Source organism: Panonychus citri, unplaced genomic scaffold (genome assembly GCF_014898815.1).
Source record: "Panonychus citri isolate SS breed McGregor unplaced genomic scaffold, ASM1489881v1 Contig00105, whole genome shotgun sequence".
Lineage (NCBI taxonomy): Eukaryota > Metazoa > Arthropoda > Arachnida > Trombidiformes > Tetranychidae > Panonychus > Panonychus citri.
This window is the reverse complement of record NW_026515510.1, coordinates 97,147-114,163: the sequence shown is the minus strand read 5'-3', so window position 1 is coordinate 114,163 and position 17,017 is coordinate 97,147. Positions and strand designations below refer to the sequence as shown.

Genomic DNA, 17,017 nt, shown 5'->3' with positions numbered 1-17,017 from the left:
TCTTTATATCAAAGTGCCAAAGGAGCAACAACAAAACCAAAAAGGATAAAGAAACAAACAATTGAATTAATTGTCTTAATCGTTGAAATTAAATTTGTCACTGGTTAATCTTCAATCAATTGATTAGCACTTTCGTTTAAACGGTCAACTGAACTTTCAACTTGAACCTCATCATTAGACTAAATTGTTGTTCGTTAAAATCAATCGATTCTCTTAATCAATCTTCTTGTAAATGTTTACAAATTTAAAGAAAAAGGTTAAAGACCAAAGTGAACAAAAAGAATAGAAAATGTAATTTAAACTTGGCGCCTTTTCAGTCGATAACAACATCAATTGGTAACTATGACCAAACCTATTGGATGGAAAGTCAGTTAATTGAATTGGTGATACTTTGGAAATTTGTGTTCACAATTTATCATCTACATTGCGAATGTTATTGTTTTTAATTTAGTTAATTAATTTAATTCATTTGGTTGACTTGATTAGTTTGTTAGAAAACGAAAAAGAAAAACAATTAACTATCGATATTCTTTCGCTGGTATCGATATTATAAAGAATCGATAGCGATATTTTCGCCCATCCCTTAAATTTAATCAATCGTTCATTTACTTTGCTTGTGATCTTTTTAATTCTATTTTTACATTTAATTAATGAGAATATTGTTATTGAATATATTGTCTTTTATTAGTTAAACTATGTCTGGGGACATAAACGATGCTGTTTGTAACATTAAAGTGGTTTGTAGGTTCAGGCCACTCAACGAGAATGAAGTGAAAGCTGGTTCTGCATTTATTGTTAAATATCCAGCTCATAATGAAGGTTGTGTTTCAATCGGGGTAAGTATTTGTTTTATTTAATTTAATTCTATTCTCTTTGGTTAATTTCCTCACAAAATGTATCAGTTTAGTGAATTCACATTCTACCTAATTGAGTACCAATATTCTCTTATCCTAACTCTCCATTTCTCTTAGAATATTCTCTCGGACCTTTGCTTGGATTTTTTTTTTATTCTTCTATCTTTTCCAAACAAAAATTTATTATATGACAATAATCTTGACACAACATGATTGCTAACTATTTTTTTTTCTTCTCTTTCTTTTTCACTTCGCATCACACCAATGCGCTTGACTTGTATTTGGAATATAACAAATTTCGGTACCAACATTGCCACGACTACCTTTACACCTTTACTCTGTCCGTGTATTAATCACCTTTTGGATTGATCTAAACAATGGCAATTATTGGCTTTCTCAGGGTAAAAATTACGTCTTCGATAAAGTGTTCAAACCAAACGCTACACAAGATACAGTTTATGAAGAAGCTGCTAAAACTATTGTCAAAGATGTTCTCATGGGTTATAATGGAACAATATTTGCCTATGGGCAAACATCTTCTGGTAAAACTCATACCATGGAAGGTGTTCTCGGAGATCCTAAACTCCAAGGAATTATTCCAAGAATTGTCGATGACATTTTCAACCACATCTATTCAATGGACGAAAACATTGAGTTCCACATTAAGGTTAATACAACGTTATAATTAGTCTACTACTTTAACAATTGAATTTCTCATACTTAACTGGATTATTTTTCTGTTGCAGGTTTCATATTTTGAAATCTATCTTGATAAGATAAGAGATCTCTTAGATGGTGAGTTGAGTTCAATTCAATTCAATTCTATTGATTCAACTTTATTGGCCTAAATTGTTGTAACTTTTTTTTTCTTCTTCTATTCTATTCTATTGTTATAGTTTCTAAGACCAATTTGTCAGTGCATGAAGATAAAAATCGTGTCCCATTCGTTAAAGGAGCCACCGAGAGGTTTGTCACTTGTCCTGAGGAAGTTATGGAAGTAATTGACGAAGGAAAATCAAATCGACACATCGCTGTTACAAGTATGTTTATCATTCCATCGGAAGATTCACAATTAAATCTATCATCTTTTTTTTTCTTTTACTATCTTCTCATTTCTACAGATATGAATGAACATTCTAGTAGAAGCCATTCTGTCTTTTTAATCAATGTTAAACAAGAAAACCAGGAAAATCAAAAGAAATTAACTGGTAAACTCTATCTGGTTGACTTAGCTGGTTCAGAGAAAGTTAGTAAAACTGGAGCTGAGGGAATGGTTTTGGATGAAGCGAAAAATATAAACAAGTCATTGTCGGCTCTTGGTAATGTTATTTCCGCCTTAGCTGATGGCAATGTAAGTATATTGTAGTGATCTACGAAATGTGGCCTATTTACTTTCAACATTTAAAATTGATGATGTCATTAGCTGGTTTACTGATCTTTGATTTTGAGATCAAAAATATGCTTATTCTTTATTTAAATACTTTTTTTTCATTTCATTTTTCATCGTAGAAATCACATATTCCGTACCGAGATAGTAAACTGACCAGGATACTCCAAGAATCTTTAGGAGGAAACTCTAGAACTACCATTATAATTTGCTGTTCTCCAGCCTCATTTAATGAGATGGAAACCAAATCAACACTCGAATTTGGTAAAAGAGCTAAAACAATTACTAATGTTGTTGTTGTAAATGAAGAACTGACCGCAGAAGAATGGAAAAGACGATGGGAAAAAGAAAGAGAAAAAGTAACTAAGCTTAAAAACTATGTAAACCGTGTCGAGATGGAATTGAATCGTTGGCGCATCGGAGACGCTGTGCCTTCAGACGAACAGGCGAGTTTCAAAGATTTGGAATCAAGTACTCTCAGTTTATCTGAGTCAGTACAAAACCTCAGTTCTGTTGCTAATACCCCGTTGACCGGAGCCTTTTCAGCCGCAGTTGAGCCCATTTCCAATGAAGAAAGAATGAAATTCGAAGAGGAAAGAACTCGACTTTATGCTCAACTTGACGAAAAAGATGACGAACTTGATAAGCAAAGCCAAATGATCGAGAAGTTAAAAGAACAAATTCTCGAACAAGAAGAGCTAATCGGCAACTGTAGACGGGATAATGAATCACTCCAACATGAAATTAACAAACTTCAACAAGAGAATGAATCATCAAAAGAAGAAGTGAAAGAAGTGTTACAAGCTTTAGAGGAATTAGCAGTCAATTATGATCAGAAAAGTCAAGAAGTGGAAAACAAGAATCGTGAATTCGAAACATTGAATGAAGATTTGAATACTAAACTGATGGCCTTAAATACTGCCAAATCTGAACTCCAACAAATGAAGGAAAACAACACCCACATGAGAAGAAGGATCAATGAAATGTTGAGTAACCTGTTGAAAGATTTATATGAAATTGGTGTTGTGTTAGGTACCAGTGCAACAGCTCCTAGTCTAAAGGATGCCGGAGATAATCTGACTTCTGCAAAGATCGAAGACGAATTTACAGTTGCTCGTCTTTTCATAACCAAAATGAAATCGGAAGTAAAAGCGTTAGCATCTAAATGTAATCAAATGGAAAGTTTCCAAAACGAATGTAACAAGAAGATAGAGCTAAACGAAAAGGAATTGACCGAATGTCGTTTGTTAATTAGTCAATATGAGGCCAAAATGAGCTCATTACAAGATTCAATGAAAGACATTGAAAATAAGAAACGTTCATTGGAAGAAATTGTCGATCAATTAGAAGAAGAGTGCGCTAAACTGCGAGCTGCTGATGAGATGCACAAAATGGCTCACGAAGAAAAGGAAAAGGAAAAAGATTCAGCAGAAAACTTGAAGACTGCACTAGAAGAGCAACTAGAGAAACACCGAGAAACTCACCAAAAACAATTATCTGCACTGAGGGACGAAATTGCTGAGAAACAAGGACAAATTGACCAACTTCGTGACCATAATCAAAAACTATCGCTGGCTCAAGAAAGGTTACAACAAGAATATGATAAACTGAAAGCAGAAGAGCAAGAAAAGAGTTCGAGACTCAATGAACTGATTATATTAAGTGATAGACGGGAACAAGCAAGACAAGATCTCAAAGGACTAGAGGAAACAGTTGCTAAAGAGCTACAAACTTTAAATAATCTTCGAAAAATGTTTGTAGCTGATTTACAAAGTCGAGTCAAAAAATCAGCCTTAAACGATGACGACGAGAATATCGGTGGTTCTCTAGCGCAAAAGCAGAAAATAGCGTTCTTGGAAAACAATTTAGATCAATTAACAAAAGTTCACAAACAATTGGTTCGAGATAATGCTGATCTTAGGTGCGAATTACCTAAATTGGAGAAGAGACTTCGCACTACTCATGAGCGCGTCAAGGCCCTTGAAGCAGCTCTGAAAGAAGCTAAAGAGTTGGCACTTCGGGACAGAAGACGATATCTTTTCGAATTAGATAGAATTAAAGAGGCCGTTCGAACCAAAAATCTATCAAGACGAGGACATGCTCCACAAATAGGTGAGTTTTTATTGATAGTTTTAGTTTGTCGGCAAAAGTAATTAACTGAATATTTTTAATTATTCTCGCAGTTAAACCTATTCGAGCTGGTCAACAACCAACTCATCAAACTATCGGAGGAACTACAGTTGCCCGAGGAATAGTCACTGGAAGAAATCGCAATGTTAATAATCCGGAGTAAATGAAATTTGTCTAAAGAAAAAATCATCGACAAGATAAAATATAATTTAATCTAATTTTTGTCTTTAATTAATGATAATGATAATCAATTTTAACATTTCATCAACAGCGACAAGTAAAATTCAATTTTATCAGCGATGAAAAACAATTTTCATTTTCTATCTCATTTTCTGATCTTCCTTTCAAAAATCATTTCATGGTAATAGATGAAAATATAATTGGTTAAGATCAACTCTGGTTGATTGTCTATCATTGAAAATTAACCAAATATTATTGATATGAAAAAACAATTGAAACTGATCAATTGATAAGACACAATACTCGAGATGAGAATAGTCAATAAGGTTGACAAATTATGGTGAGAAATGAGATCTAATTAGAATCTTTCATAATCAATTCTAAGAATCAAAGTTTCGATGCTATTGAACTAAATGTTTATCGAGTACAAAGTGTACAAAGTATCTTTTTCAATTCCTTACGATTCAATCAGACTGACCAGTGGTCACTCAACTAGAATCAAATTTTGCATTTATCTTTGAATCCTTATTAGTAGCTCATAATGAAGGTCGTGTTTCTATCGAGGTTTGTACTTATCTTATGCTCTTTGGTTATTTTCTGTAATCTATTGAAATTAGTTAGTTCATGATGATTATCGATTTGCACTTTTGCCTCCAGGCCACTTCCTAAATGCGTTACACCTTCAGTTTCCTCTTTGCGCTTAATTGAAGGGATGATCGGTATTTTTTCCAAATTTTTTTGTCTATTTGCAGGAAAATGATCTTCTCAAAGTTATTATCAACTCGACACAATGTCCGGTGGTTTCCTCTCCTTGGAATCGCAGCACTAAAGTTATTGGATCTTTCGTTAATTCCCACATGAAATATTTCTTCCTCTCTTCGATTCTCTAAAATTATCTATGATTGTATCTGTCTAACAAGAAAATCAGCACCATCATGGAAAATTGTTTGATTCAGAATTTCATCAATAAGAGATCAGAAATATTCTTTAACCCAACCAAATGAAAAGAGCTGAGAATCTACTTAAGATTCTGAAACAGTTCAAATATTCAGCGCGACCAATTGCCTTTATTATCAATTATGTTATCAATCTCCCTATTGAGATTAATTGTCATGATAGTTCACCTGAATTTCAACCTGTAATATTTCAAGGTTAAGTTAAGAAAATTCAATTTTTTTATTAATTAACAAAAATTCTCAATCATTGATTGTCCATGATAATGTTCATCTTGAAGAGAAAATTCATCGTTCTCAAGTCTCTCACTCTTTTCATTTCTCTATCGAGACTTTCACTTACATGCCCTTCACTCAAATCAAACCAAATCGAACCCTTAGTCCAGTGACTACACGTTGAGTCTCCAATCGAGCCCTCAGGCGATTCCGAAGTCTAATGAACAAAGAACTATCCAGATGGCGTCGTTTCTCTCGCTTCTCTTTGCTGCCATCTATTAGCTCAGGTTGAGTTCTTTTGTTGGAAAAATGATCTAACAGTTGTCTCTCTCTCTCTCTCTCTCTCTCTCTCTCTCTCTCTTCTCGTCTTGTATTCAGTTCTCAGGTGAGTGAGTCATGGAAAAGTGTTTTTATTCTTGACATCAATTAATCTTTATCTTTATTAGTATTTATACAAATTCTATATCTGTTTGAATGTTTACACTTGATTTTACATTTTCTTCGTCTTCCCCATCATATCATCAACATGGATTTTAGTAACAACGACTTGTGTAATAGTAATTCTAGTGAGAAAGGTGATTATCATGAGCGATCATCATCTCCAAGTGAACGGGAATCCGTCTCATTACCTCCTCTCAATGCAATGGCTTTTACTATTCCTTTAGATGAGCCTAAAGTTAAATGGAAAGGTAAAAGTTTCAGTATCAAAGATGCTATAAGAAAATTTGCCCCTCCGAAACCCGATACCATTGAGAAACAACGTCCAGTTAAATTGAAATCAAGTGATACAGAAAAAATTGTCTCCAAATCAAAGGATAAGAAAAAAGATGACAAAGGAAAATTACCAAAAGAACCTGAAGGTCAAGTTAGTGATAGTGCTTCTTATTTGATTCAGAGAATGTTAAATGATGAATCTCAACAGTTGCAATGGTAAATTTGTTTGTTCTATTGGTTTTTATATTTTTGTCTTATCACATTACCCAAATAACACGGAATTAATTTGTTTCTTTTTCCATAGTGATGATGATCTGGACAATGAGAACACCGAAGACAATGAAAGATCTGAGCTGAAAAGATCGGACAGTAAACGGAAAACGCGAAACTCTGATAGTAGTGGAAAAAGATGTTCATCGATTAATGGTTGTGCTGGTGAAAAAGATTCTGGTGTTTGTGATGATAAAAGTGAATCGGGAACTTACACTTTAGATAAAAATGATCCTGTTGTTGAAGAAGCGAGAAAAAGGATTGACCAAGTATTTGGTGTTCCAAGTGATTCAGAAGGACCTTTTCCGTCCCCGACAAGTTTGGACCAAGTAAAATCGTCTTTAGCCTCAATCACTGCTCTCAAATCTATTCTTTCATCTTCGAAAACTGATGTTAATATGTACAGCTCATCAACGACAATTAATCGATCATTGAATGATCACCGACGTCAATCAGACTCTAAACCTCCTCTAATCAGTTCAAGTTATTTAAATTCGCGGACTCATGCGAGTTGCCCTTCGAGTAATCCTGGCAGTGATAGTGAATCAAACAGTTATCCTATTAAACCACAGCGAAAGCAAAAGTATTTATCCCAAGATAATGATACCAATACGAAAGATGAGTGTTCCATGTGGACTCGGAGAGATTCAATGGATCGCAGTTCCATCAGGAGCCGAACCAATTCTTTCACCAAGAGATGTTCAAAATCTCCTTCATCATCTCCATCACCTTCACCAATATCAAAAGCAACACCATCAACAACAGTCCCAATCTCACCTTTGAAAAGCTACACAACAGGATCATCAACTAATCTTGTAAATCAGAGACTCGGCCGATCTCATAGTAGCCCCAGAAATGGTCCTGATCTTGATCTCGGTGATTGTGATGATACAAGCAGCTTAAAATCTGAAGCATCGAATGCATCGACTACACCAAGTTCGGGCGGTGGAAAGGGTAAAAATTGTGATTCAAATTCCAATAAAGCTTCTTCCATGCGTTTTAATCGAGCTTTCGCCCTGAGAAGAGCTAAACTTGGTATGGATACTCTTGGTGTTCCACTTAATCTTACAGCTGAACGACAAGCTCATCATTCCTCCATCTTGGAATCTCGAAGTAACCCAAGATCTACTCCTAGTCCTACATTCAATCGTAGTGACGGAGGAAGATTCAGTCTAAGGTATGAATCAGGAATAACCCTATTATCTCCCTATAAGGAAGACAGTTGTTTAAATGAACTGAGTGAGAAAGGAGAGAGAGAGAGAGAAACAAGAATAACATTGAGTTGGCAATTTCGGTTGGTAATCCTTTCCTGAAGTGACAAACTTTTAGATTGTCAATGACCTAACAGGTAGATTCACTTTTTATAATCGGATTTCTGTTAATTGTTCCGAAAGTAAAGGAGAGAATCTATTGAATAGCTGAACTTAGTTTATGTTCCTGATTCATTTGTAATCAGCTTTTTCCATAAAATCATCACAATGAGAAACATAATCAACAGAGAAAACTTATTTCAATTTATCTTTTATGATTTTCTATTTGATTTCAATAATGAGAAAATTGTAATCAAACAATAACAATTGATAACATTCAATGTCGATGTTGAAATTATCTCAATAGAAAATGAATTTTATCTAATCATCGTAACAATTATCATGACAAGTCTTTTATGAGTTGTCATGAAAAATTAAAATTAGAATCATTTAAATTGTTTATATTCAGTTGGTAACTTAAATTGTTGCATTATAATTAAATGTGAAGACAATTGGGTGAAAGAGTAATTAATGTAATTGTTAACAACAATAGAGAGATATGAAGATCGAGAGTGAAAAAAGTGATTTAATTGGGATGATCTCTTAATTTTTTACTTAAATCATTTCCCAATTGTCTTTGCCAAACCTTCAACATCAACAACAATCTACAACAATCAACAACAACTAAGATATTCCATCAAGTGTAAAGAATAAGAAAAATACAAAAAGTAAACATTTCATGAAATCAAATGATTTACTCGTTTTTTTCTGATTATCAACCTAAAGCCCGTCAATCAATTGTTGTTTACATGATTGTTATTGTAATGATCAATTTCATTTAATTATTTTCATCTTAAATCATGAACATAATGAGAGGTGGATGTTTACAATTCGCATTTTAATTATCTATCATGTCCACCCTTTCGAAAAGCTTAATTATCTTTGAATATTTCATTTCATTTCTTTATTATTTTCTTTTCCATGTCAACAATTTAAAATAGCAATTCAACTGACTACTATTGCATTTAATTCAATGATTAAATTGCAAGTTGATTGAGAAAGTAAATTATCATCTAATTAAATTTCCAAAAAAACCAGTTTATCAAGCGAGTCTTTCCAATCCGATTTACCTTGGATTTATCAGTTTCCGTTCAATTTACTGTAAATTTTGACACTTTTTTACCTGGACCACGAAGTTGTTACCTTAATTGTCTTAATTGTTTACATTGAGAGTTCTCTCTCAATGCTGATTTGATTCTGTAAAATTAGATGCAAATCTTAACCATTTGGCAATCGACTTGCTTACCTGTCCATTGTATTAACTGATTTACCTGTTGATTACTGAACTCAATTTAATCAGCTTTCCAATCGTCTTTCATTGTTTTATTAACTTAATTAGTAATCAAATACTTGTACTTGACAGTTAATCAGAATAAATCATGATTAGTTAATCGTTTGAAAACCTGGAACAGACTTAAACGAAGGTCAATTAACTTGAAGTTTCAATAACATTTTATTGTTTCCTTAATTGTTGTTGATAATTTGCATTGGAATTGTTATTGTATGAGGAGATAATTTAGTTTAGAAATTTAATGTTACCAACATTTTATCAATTAGTTGATTGTTTGAACAATTAAAGTAACTGTATTCCATGTTAATAGCTAATTCACTAATCAATTTTTCTTAATTTTAAAAAATGAAAAAAGTGACAATTTAAATTGTCGACTGATTTGATTGTTGTTGACAGTTGAACAACTTGTTGTAGCTCTTTAATTGTAAAAAAAAATAAATTGTCGCAAATGAAATGATCAACAATTAACAATTTTGCTTTAGTTGATTTGTTTCATTTACAAGTGATTGACAATCACAATTAATTAACTTCCACAACAGGTCAATTTAAATGTTTCTAATTATTAACAGAAAAGTAAAAGTTTCAAATTGGTTAATTGCTAATCAATATTATCAATCAATTGTTATTTAAATGATGATAACCAAGTCACAATTAAACAATCAACCAAATCCAGAATAGAGTAACAATCAAGATTGAAATCGTGATCACAATTAATACAGTTGACTAACAATCTTGATTACTTATTCACAATCAACTGTTCTAATGATTTAACTATTAATATTTAACTTGAGCGAAAATATTTTTAACTTAATTACTTATTCACAATTTAAATTTTTAATTCTATTTAAATCAAATTATTTACTTTAGATTTTTTTTCTGGTAACAACAATTATATCAATTGAACAATAATTATTGATTTTGATGAAAAGTGAACGTTAATTTTTTATCCAATTTCCAGCAATTTAGTTATTGATTTAATTGCGATGATAATTTTTCCACCATTTCAATTAACATCATTAGTTGATATAATTAGATTTCTATAACTATTCAACTTATCAGGTATATATTATATATATAAATTGATGATTACAATCAAGCCAAGAATCAATCAGCTATTAATATTAATTGTACTTCCGTTTGCATTTCAAATCAATTAATTGTTGATGCAAAAAATCAGAGTGAAAGCAAAACAGAAAAGATTTGATCAATCAACTATGATTAGCAAATTGTAGTAAAATCAATTGTACATGAGTATTTACAATCACGTAAATATAATAGGGTTTTGTGTTGATTCATTTAAAACAAAACAATTAAAGTTGAAGGTGAGTTAATTGTTACCTAATTAATTAAGTTGAATAAGCAATTTAAATGGCTCGTAAACAATGAAATTAACAAACAACAAACTCACATAGTTGATACTCTTGTCCCATTGACCATGAGATGCTCAATCAACTTATCGTTTCAATGATCACCCTGTAGGAGCTGAAAAAACAGAGAAATGAGTTTACAGTAGTAAAAGTTTATCCCGAGCTACAGGTAATCAGTAAATTATATCGCATTGACCTGTAACAGGTAATGTTCATTGAACCGATATTCCTCTTGGTGATTAACTTTTTTTTTCTCATTTTCCATGATAAAAGATGAACTTTTTTTTTCAGATTATCCAGTCAATGGAACTTTAAATCTCTTCTTGTCTTAATCCAAATAACAAAGTTTTTCTCATGTTAATCTTAATCCTTATTCTGAATCTGAATCACCAACACCATGAAGGAGGTTTTTTTTTCAGGGTGAAATGATTCACTCATTATGAATAACTATTGATAATTATTGATGTAAACAAAATGATAACTTGAAATAATCAAGTAAACGGCCCAACAAATTGCAATAATAATATTTACCGTTATATTATATTGTAAATACAATTGAATTTTTTGTTTCACTTTTGTGGTCCCATCTTGATTTTAACTAAATTCAAGTTAATCAATTTGGTGGATTAACTTGTTTCTATTAATATATTTAAACTTGGCTTCAATGATTATCATTACAATGAGTATCATCATCTTTAATCATAAGGGGTTGTGATTGATGATTAACACAATGTACGTTACTTTTTAAAGTTAATCTAATCTTGTCTTCACCTTAAATTGATAATTGATTATTACGAATCAATTAAATGATTGCAACTGGAAACAAGTGTGTGAAATGGTTAGTTAATGATGAACCTTATCTAACAAGGACCGTTAACAATTTAGGTCAACATTTAGGACAATTTACTAACTTGCATTATAATTAACTTGATTGTTGAACAACAAATACTTTTTCATATAATAACAATATAATCATTGGATTGACCGATTCACCGTCAGGTCAATTTAATGATGATCATTAATATCGATTGTTAGGTTTAATCATTTGGAGTGATTCTTGTAAATTTAGTTAGTTAACTTTCTAGAAAGTTAATTTTCTAGGTTAGTGGTGTCTCAAGATTTCACTAATCTGTTACTTGACATGATTGGAATTAAGCCAAATTGTAATTGAAATTGTTTATTATCGCAATTAGTACTTGATAAACTACTAAATATGTGATTATATTTAGATGTTTGTTTATTTTTTTGGAGGTTACTTGTTGAAAATTATCAACTTTCGCGTGATTAGTGTTGATAATCAACCTTAATCAACATCAGAACCATATTCACATGCTAATAATCAGTGAACAATTAACCATTCACACCCTTTCCAATTGTTTCACCTTAATCATCTTTATATTGTTTATCACTTGCATGATAATAATCATGATAAAAATTGTGTGAATTGATTGCAAACAATTTCATCTGAGACTTGATTGATTAGTTTAATCATGAAACAAATTCATGTTAATCAATATTCAATTCCTCTAATTCATGTGAATACTTAACTCAAACCCAAATTGATTAACTTTAGATTATTTAACTTCTTTGGTTGAAAGTTTAGTTTTTACAGTAGTAGTAATAGGAAAAGTAATTTAAATTAACTACAATTAACTAAATTGTTTCCCATAAAAAGATGATTAAGTTTCGTTAATATAAAGGCAAACCTTTATCTCTTTATTTGGCCAAAATGAAACAATCAAATTGTGATAATTTTGTTGATTGTAAACTTAAATTGCGCTGTAATTTATAACAATTATTATAACCAAATGATTGGTTATTTTGATTTCATCGATTGGGAATGATGATTAAATCAATTGTTATCCGAATTTAAATCAACAAACTTTAACCAATTTACTTCGACCTTTAATGTCTATCATTTGGAGTTAATTTAATTCAACAGTTTAAATCATCAATTTAATAATCACTTTTCATTTCATTCGGATTAACTTAACCTTGAACACAAACACCTACACTTTGATTAAGATTAAATTGTTAATAGTTAATTGTGTCAATTTTCACCTTTTTTTTACTGTTATATTGCAATTTGTTTGTAAATAGTTTGATGACAATCAAATTTAATCACATGAAGTAAATGTTGACATGTTTTAAATCATTTTTCCTCTTTGCTAATTGACTGAATCAACTTTTCTACTTCTCATTACAAGTTAATTGTAATTGTTATCAAATTATCGGAGCATATAATCAAAACAATCAGGCCAATCGTTGATAAAATAAAACACGATTAACAATTTCTCTTTCTGATATCAGCAACAATCAACTAATCCAGTTATTGACATTCTCTATTCATAATTAGTATTATAAAAAAAAGGATCGGCTCATTTAAATGGATTGTCCTTCCAATCGAGATAATTTCATCTGATTATCAGATTTAATTCTTGATTAAATTTCGCTTTTTTTTCCTATTGATTGTTTCATTTTTCTTTTATTGTTTATATCAACAGATTATCGAATAATAATAATAATAAAAGTTCTAACCGGAAGCCTCCAGCAGGTAATCCTAACCATTGGAGCCGTCAATCATCACCAGCACAACCTGGAACAGGAAGTAACACTCGGCAACCGGTGATAAATAAATTACGAAATTTGAGTACTTCCTCTGATACGGAGAATCGATGTTCGTCTCCTGGCCAGTCTCCATCCCGTTCGATCCGATCCATTCCCATACAGAAAAGTTCATCTTTCCATAATCCAAAAGATTCCAGTTCATTGTCATCAGTTTGTCGAGATGTTTCATCTTCGTCCAACAGTTTTCGAGGAATGTCCCCCTTTGCGATATCTAAACGATTCTTTTCAAATAATAACTCGAATCAAATGAATTACAGTGGTACTAAAACTCGAGAGACAAACAGTAGCCTCAATTTGAACAATCAAAATTCAATTTCTAACAATAATCATCACAGTTTACCTCCAATTAACCATAATTATGGTGATAGAAGAAGCAGCATGAGTGAGAGTTTGAATGATTCTAAATTGTCACGATTAACGGGATCACCGACTCGCTCCATCCAAGCCCCAACACCTTTAACATCGGCATCAGCTTATATCAAGCAAGCACCTTTGTCAACACCAACTCGAACCTATTATAATGGAGAAAGTGGTAAAAACTCATCACCAGGAAAAGAGTTGAGTGCCTTAGATAAACTTGTAATTTCAGCGATCTTTCAATTATCTCATAAACTGCGTTACAATTTACGAGCAATTTTAGACAACGAGAGACTTAAATATCCTCCTGGAAGTGAAACTCGTTTAATGATTGAAGATTTACTTCCCCAAGTCGCTGTTCAAGAGAAACGAATTCTCGATAATGGTGAAATAAGTCGAGATCTTTCGAGTATCTTGAAGAATTTGAAGAAAGTTGAACAAAGTTACGAACGTAAGTTGAAAATGGCTGACAGATTCTAAAGACAATTAACCTTTTCTCTTTTCTCTTTTCTCCTGATTTAGTGGTTACCTTGCTTCTCGCTAATGGAAACACCAACTCACTCACCAATTCATTACCAGGAGGCGATCATGACTTTTATGGAGATAACAGCATTTCTTGCACTGATTTTCAAGATGAATATTGATATTCCAACGGACAATCAGAATGATCATCACAATCAAAAGCAACAATAACAAAGAGTCTTCTCATTTTCTGTAATCAATTGAACTGCTCTTTTCTCACCTTTCACCATTTATCATGAAAATCATTCGCTGTGGTTCATATCATCCGTTGTTGCAACTCAATCCTGCCTTTTATCAAAGTCTCGGCAAATATTATCTTCTCCATCATCATGGTGACTGTTATTAGAGTATTTCTATTTTTTGAGATGAAAAGAAAAAGGAGAAAACAAATCAAATGAAAGAAAAGCCTTTTTCTTCATCCACCAGAACCTCAATCAGATTATATCCAAAGTGAACAACAATCACCATCATCAGAATAACATTCAGCACAAATTCAGTTCTTCACACTACCTTGACTCTCTAATCATGATTTTATTTTCCAGATCTTATACATTATAATATTATTATTATCATTTTATCAATCTTATCATCATCATTCTCATTAAAATTATTATTTTAAAGTTTATCAACACTCACACAAACGGTAAAGGTTCAAATTAGCGAAGTTAACAAATCGAGTCTAAATTGATCAATATTTAAGCCATTTATTGATAGAAGAGCAAATCAATTGTTGACAATTGACCAGTTTCAACTGATTTCTTAGGTGATTAGGTTTTACAATTTCTTGGCTCATCACAACTCATAATTAATTGAGTAAAATTGGTTTTCCATGATAATGTTCATCTTGACAAGAAAAAATCGCAATGTTAATCCGGAGTAAATGAAATTTGTCTAAAGAAAAATATGATGATGAAGATGAAAATATAATCGCTGGTCGAAGATCAACTCTGGTTGATTGTCTATAATTGAAAATTGACCAAATATTATTGATATGGAAAAACAATTCAAACTAATCAATTGGTAAGACACAATACTCGAGAAAAGAATTGTGAGAAATGAGATCTAATTAGAATCTTTCATAATCAATTCTAAGAACCAAAGTTTCGATGCTATTGAACTAAATGTTTATCGAGTACAAAGTGTTCCAAGTGTCTTTTTCAATTCCTTATGATTCAATTAGGCTGACCAGTGGTCACTCAACTAGAATCAAGTTTTGAAATTAATGCTCAGCTTATAATGAAGGTTGTGTTTTCATCGAGGTTTGTACTTATTCTTATGCTCTTGAGTTATTTTCTGAAATCTATTGAGATTAGTTAGTAACTTGTACGTACATAATGATTATCGATTTGCACTTTTGCCTCCAGGCCATTGTCTGAATGCGTTACACCTTCAGTTTCCTCTTTGCGCTTAATTGAAGGGATGATCGGTATTTTTGCCAAATATTTTGTCTATTTGCAGGAAAATGATCTTCTCAAAGTTATTATCAACTCGACATGATGTCCGGTGGTTTCCTCTCCTTGGAATCGCAGCACTAAAGTTATCGGAACTTTCGTTAATGGCCATATGAAAATATCTCTTCATCTTTTTTAGTTAGTAACTTGTACGTACATAATGATTATCGATGGTAATACTTTTACCTTGTTAAGAGATTTCAAAACCGCTATCGATTATCACATTAAACACCTCGAATTGGTACAGGAATTAAGTGACCGTGTTGGTGAAGGTCGAGCTTATTGGAGTCTTGGTAATGCTTTTACTGCCATTGGTAATCATAAAGAAGCTCTTAGATTTGCTTATAAATATTTAGAAATATCTAAAAAAAATGGTGATAAATTTGGTGAAGAAACTGCAACCAAGAGTATTTCAGAACTGAAACTTTTACTCAGTGAAAATAAATCTTCTTCCTCTTCAAGTGTCCCCAAACCCGACAATAAACCACCAAAGAAATTGGAAAACAAACGATTCAGCATGGAGAATATGAATCTTTTGAAATTAACTCCAACCAAGAACAACAATAGTTCCAATAATAGTAATGATGATGTTTTCATTCCAAGGATAAGCACCGCTAATTCAGTTGCTAGTGATAGTCGAAGTACCATTCATCCAATGAACAATGTCCACAACGAGGAAGAAGATTATTTCCTCGATCTATTAGTGAGATATCAAGGTAAATGAATGAATGATCAAAGGTATTCTTTAGATCCATTGGAAAATAAAGAAAATTATATACCGAAAACAACCCAAGTGAAGAAAAAAGTTGTCCCGTTGACCAATAACAATAATACTAATGTCCAAAGCTCATCTCGACAACCCTCAAGGTAAATGGCTTCCAATGATCGATCAACAAGTTTAAGTGGTGAAAATAGTAGACCAAATAATCAAGCCAATTCACAACAACAACAACAACAAAATACTCATCGTAACTCTAAATCCTCTCACCCTGATTCTGTTGGTAATTCACAAAGTAGTTCATCGGCTTATTCAACATCCGAATCAACTAATATTGTCCAAAGTTCTAATGGTCAACGGATCCTGGAACTGCGTTGATTGGACATTTAATTAGATCCATTGATCTCTTACCTGAGAATTAAATAAAACAAATATCTGAAAGCCTCTTGGAATAGAACCGAACAGATTACAATTTTTGAGTTGATTTTAATCTTAATCACGAATTTGAAAGATCAAATCATTTTGGTTATTCAAGTTGAAATTCATGAAACTTTTTGATTTCTTTAGTTATTTATAGTTCGGTAAATCAATTTTTTCATTTGTATTAACCATTTGATTTGATTATCGTTAATTGTCAATCATTATTATAAGGGTATACTAATAGTCGTT

General features: G+C 32.0%; 2 protein-coding genes across 2 annotated transcripts; both read left to right on the top strand.

Annotated features, from left to right (window-relative positions):
• The first annotated feature begins 239 nt into the window (after nucleotides 1-239).
• Nucleotides 240-4,681, top strand: LOC128389172 (kinesin heavy chain-like). Its single transcript, XM_053348711.1, has 7 exons — nucleotides 240-836; nucleotides 1,255-1,521; nucleotides 1,601-1,649; nucleotides 1,751-1,894; nucleotides 1,976-2,205; nucleotides 2,364-4,353; nucleotides 4,425-4,681. Exons 1-7 carry the CDS (start codon nucleotides 696-698, stop codon nucleotides 4,532-4,534), a joined length of 2,931 nt encoding a protein of 976 aa, XP_053204686.1. The 5' UTR covers nucleotides 240-695; the 3' UTR covers nucleotides 4,535-4,681.
• A 1,394-nt stretch (nucleotides 4,682-6,075) lies between these two features.
• Nucleotides 6,076-14,804, top strand: LOC128389173 (uncharacterized). Its single transcript, XM_053348712.1, has 4 exons — nucleotides 6,076-6,650; nucleotides 6,739-7,881; nucleotides 13,177-14,108; nucleotides 14,180-14,804. The coding sequence occupies exons 1-4, from the start codon at nucleotides 6,247-6,249 to the stop codon at nucleotides 14,299-14,301; spliced, it is 2,601 nt and encodes an 866-aa protein (XP_053204687.1). The 5' UTR covers nucleotides 6,076-6,246; the 3' UTR covers nucleotides 14,302-14,804.
• Nucleotides 14,805-17,017: the final 2,213 nt, after the last annotated feature.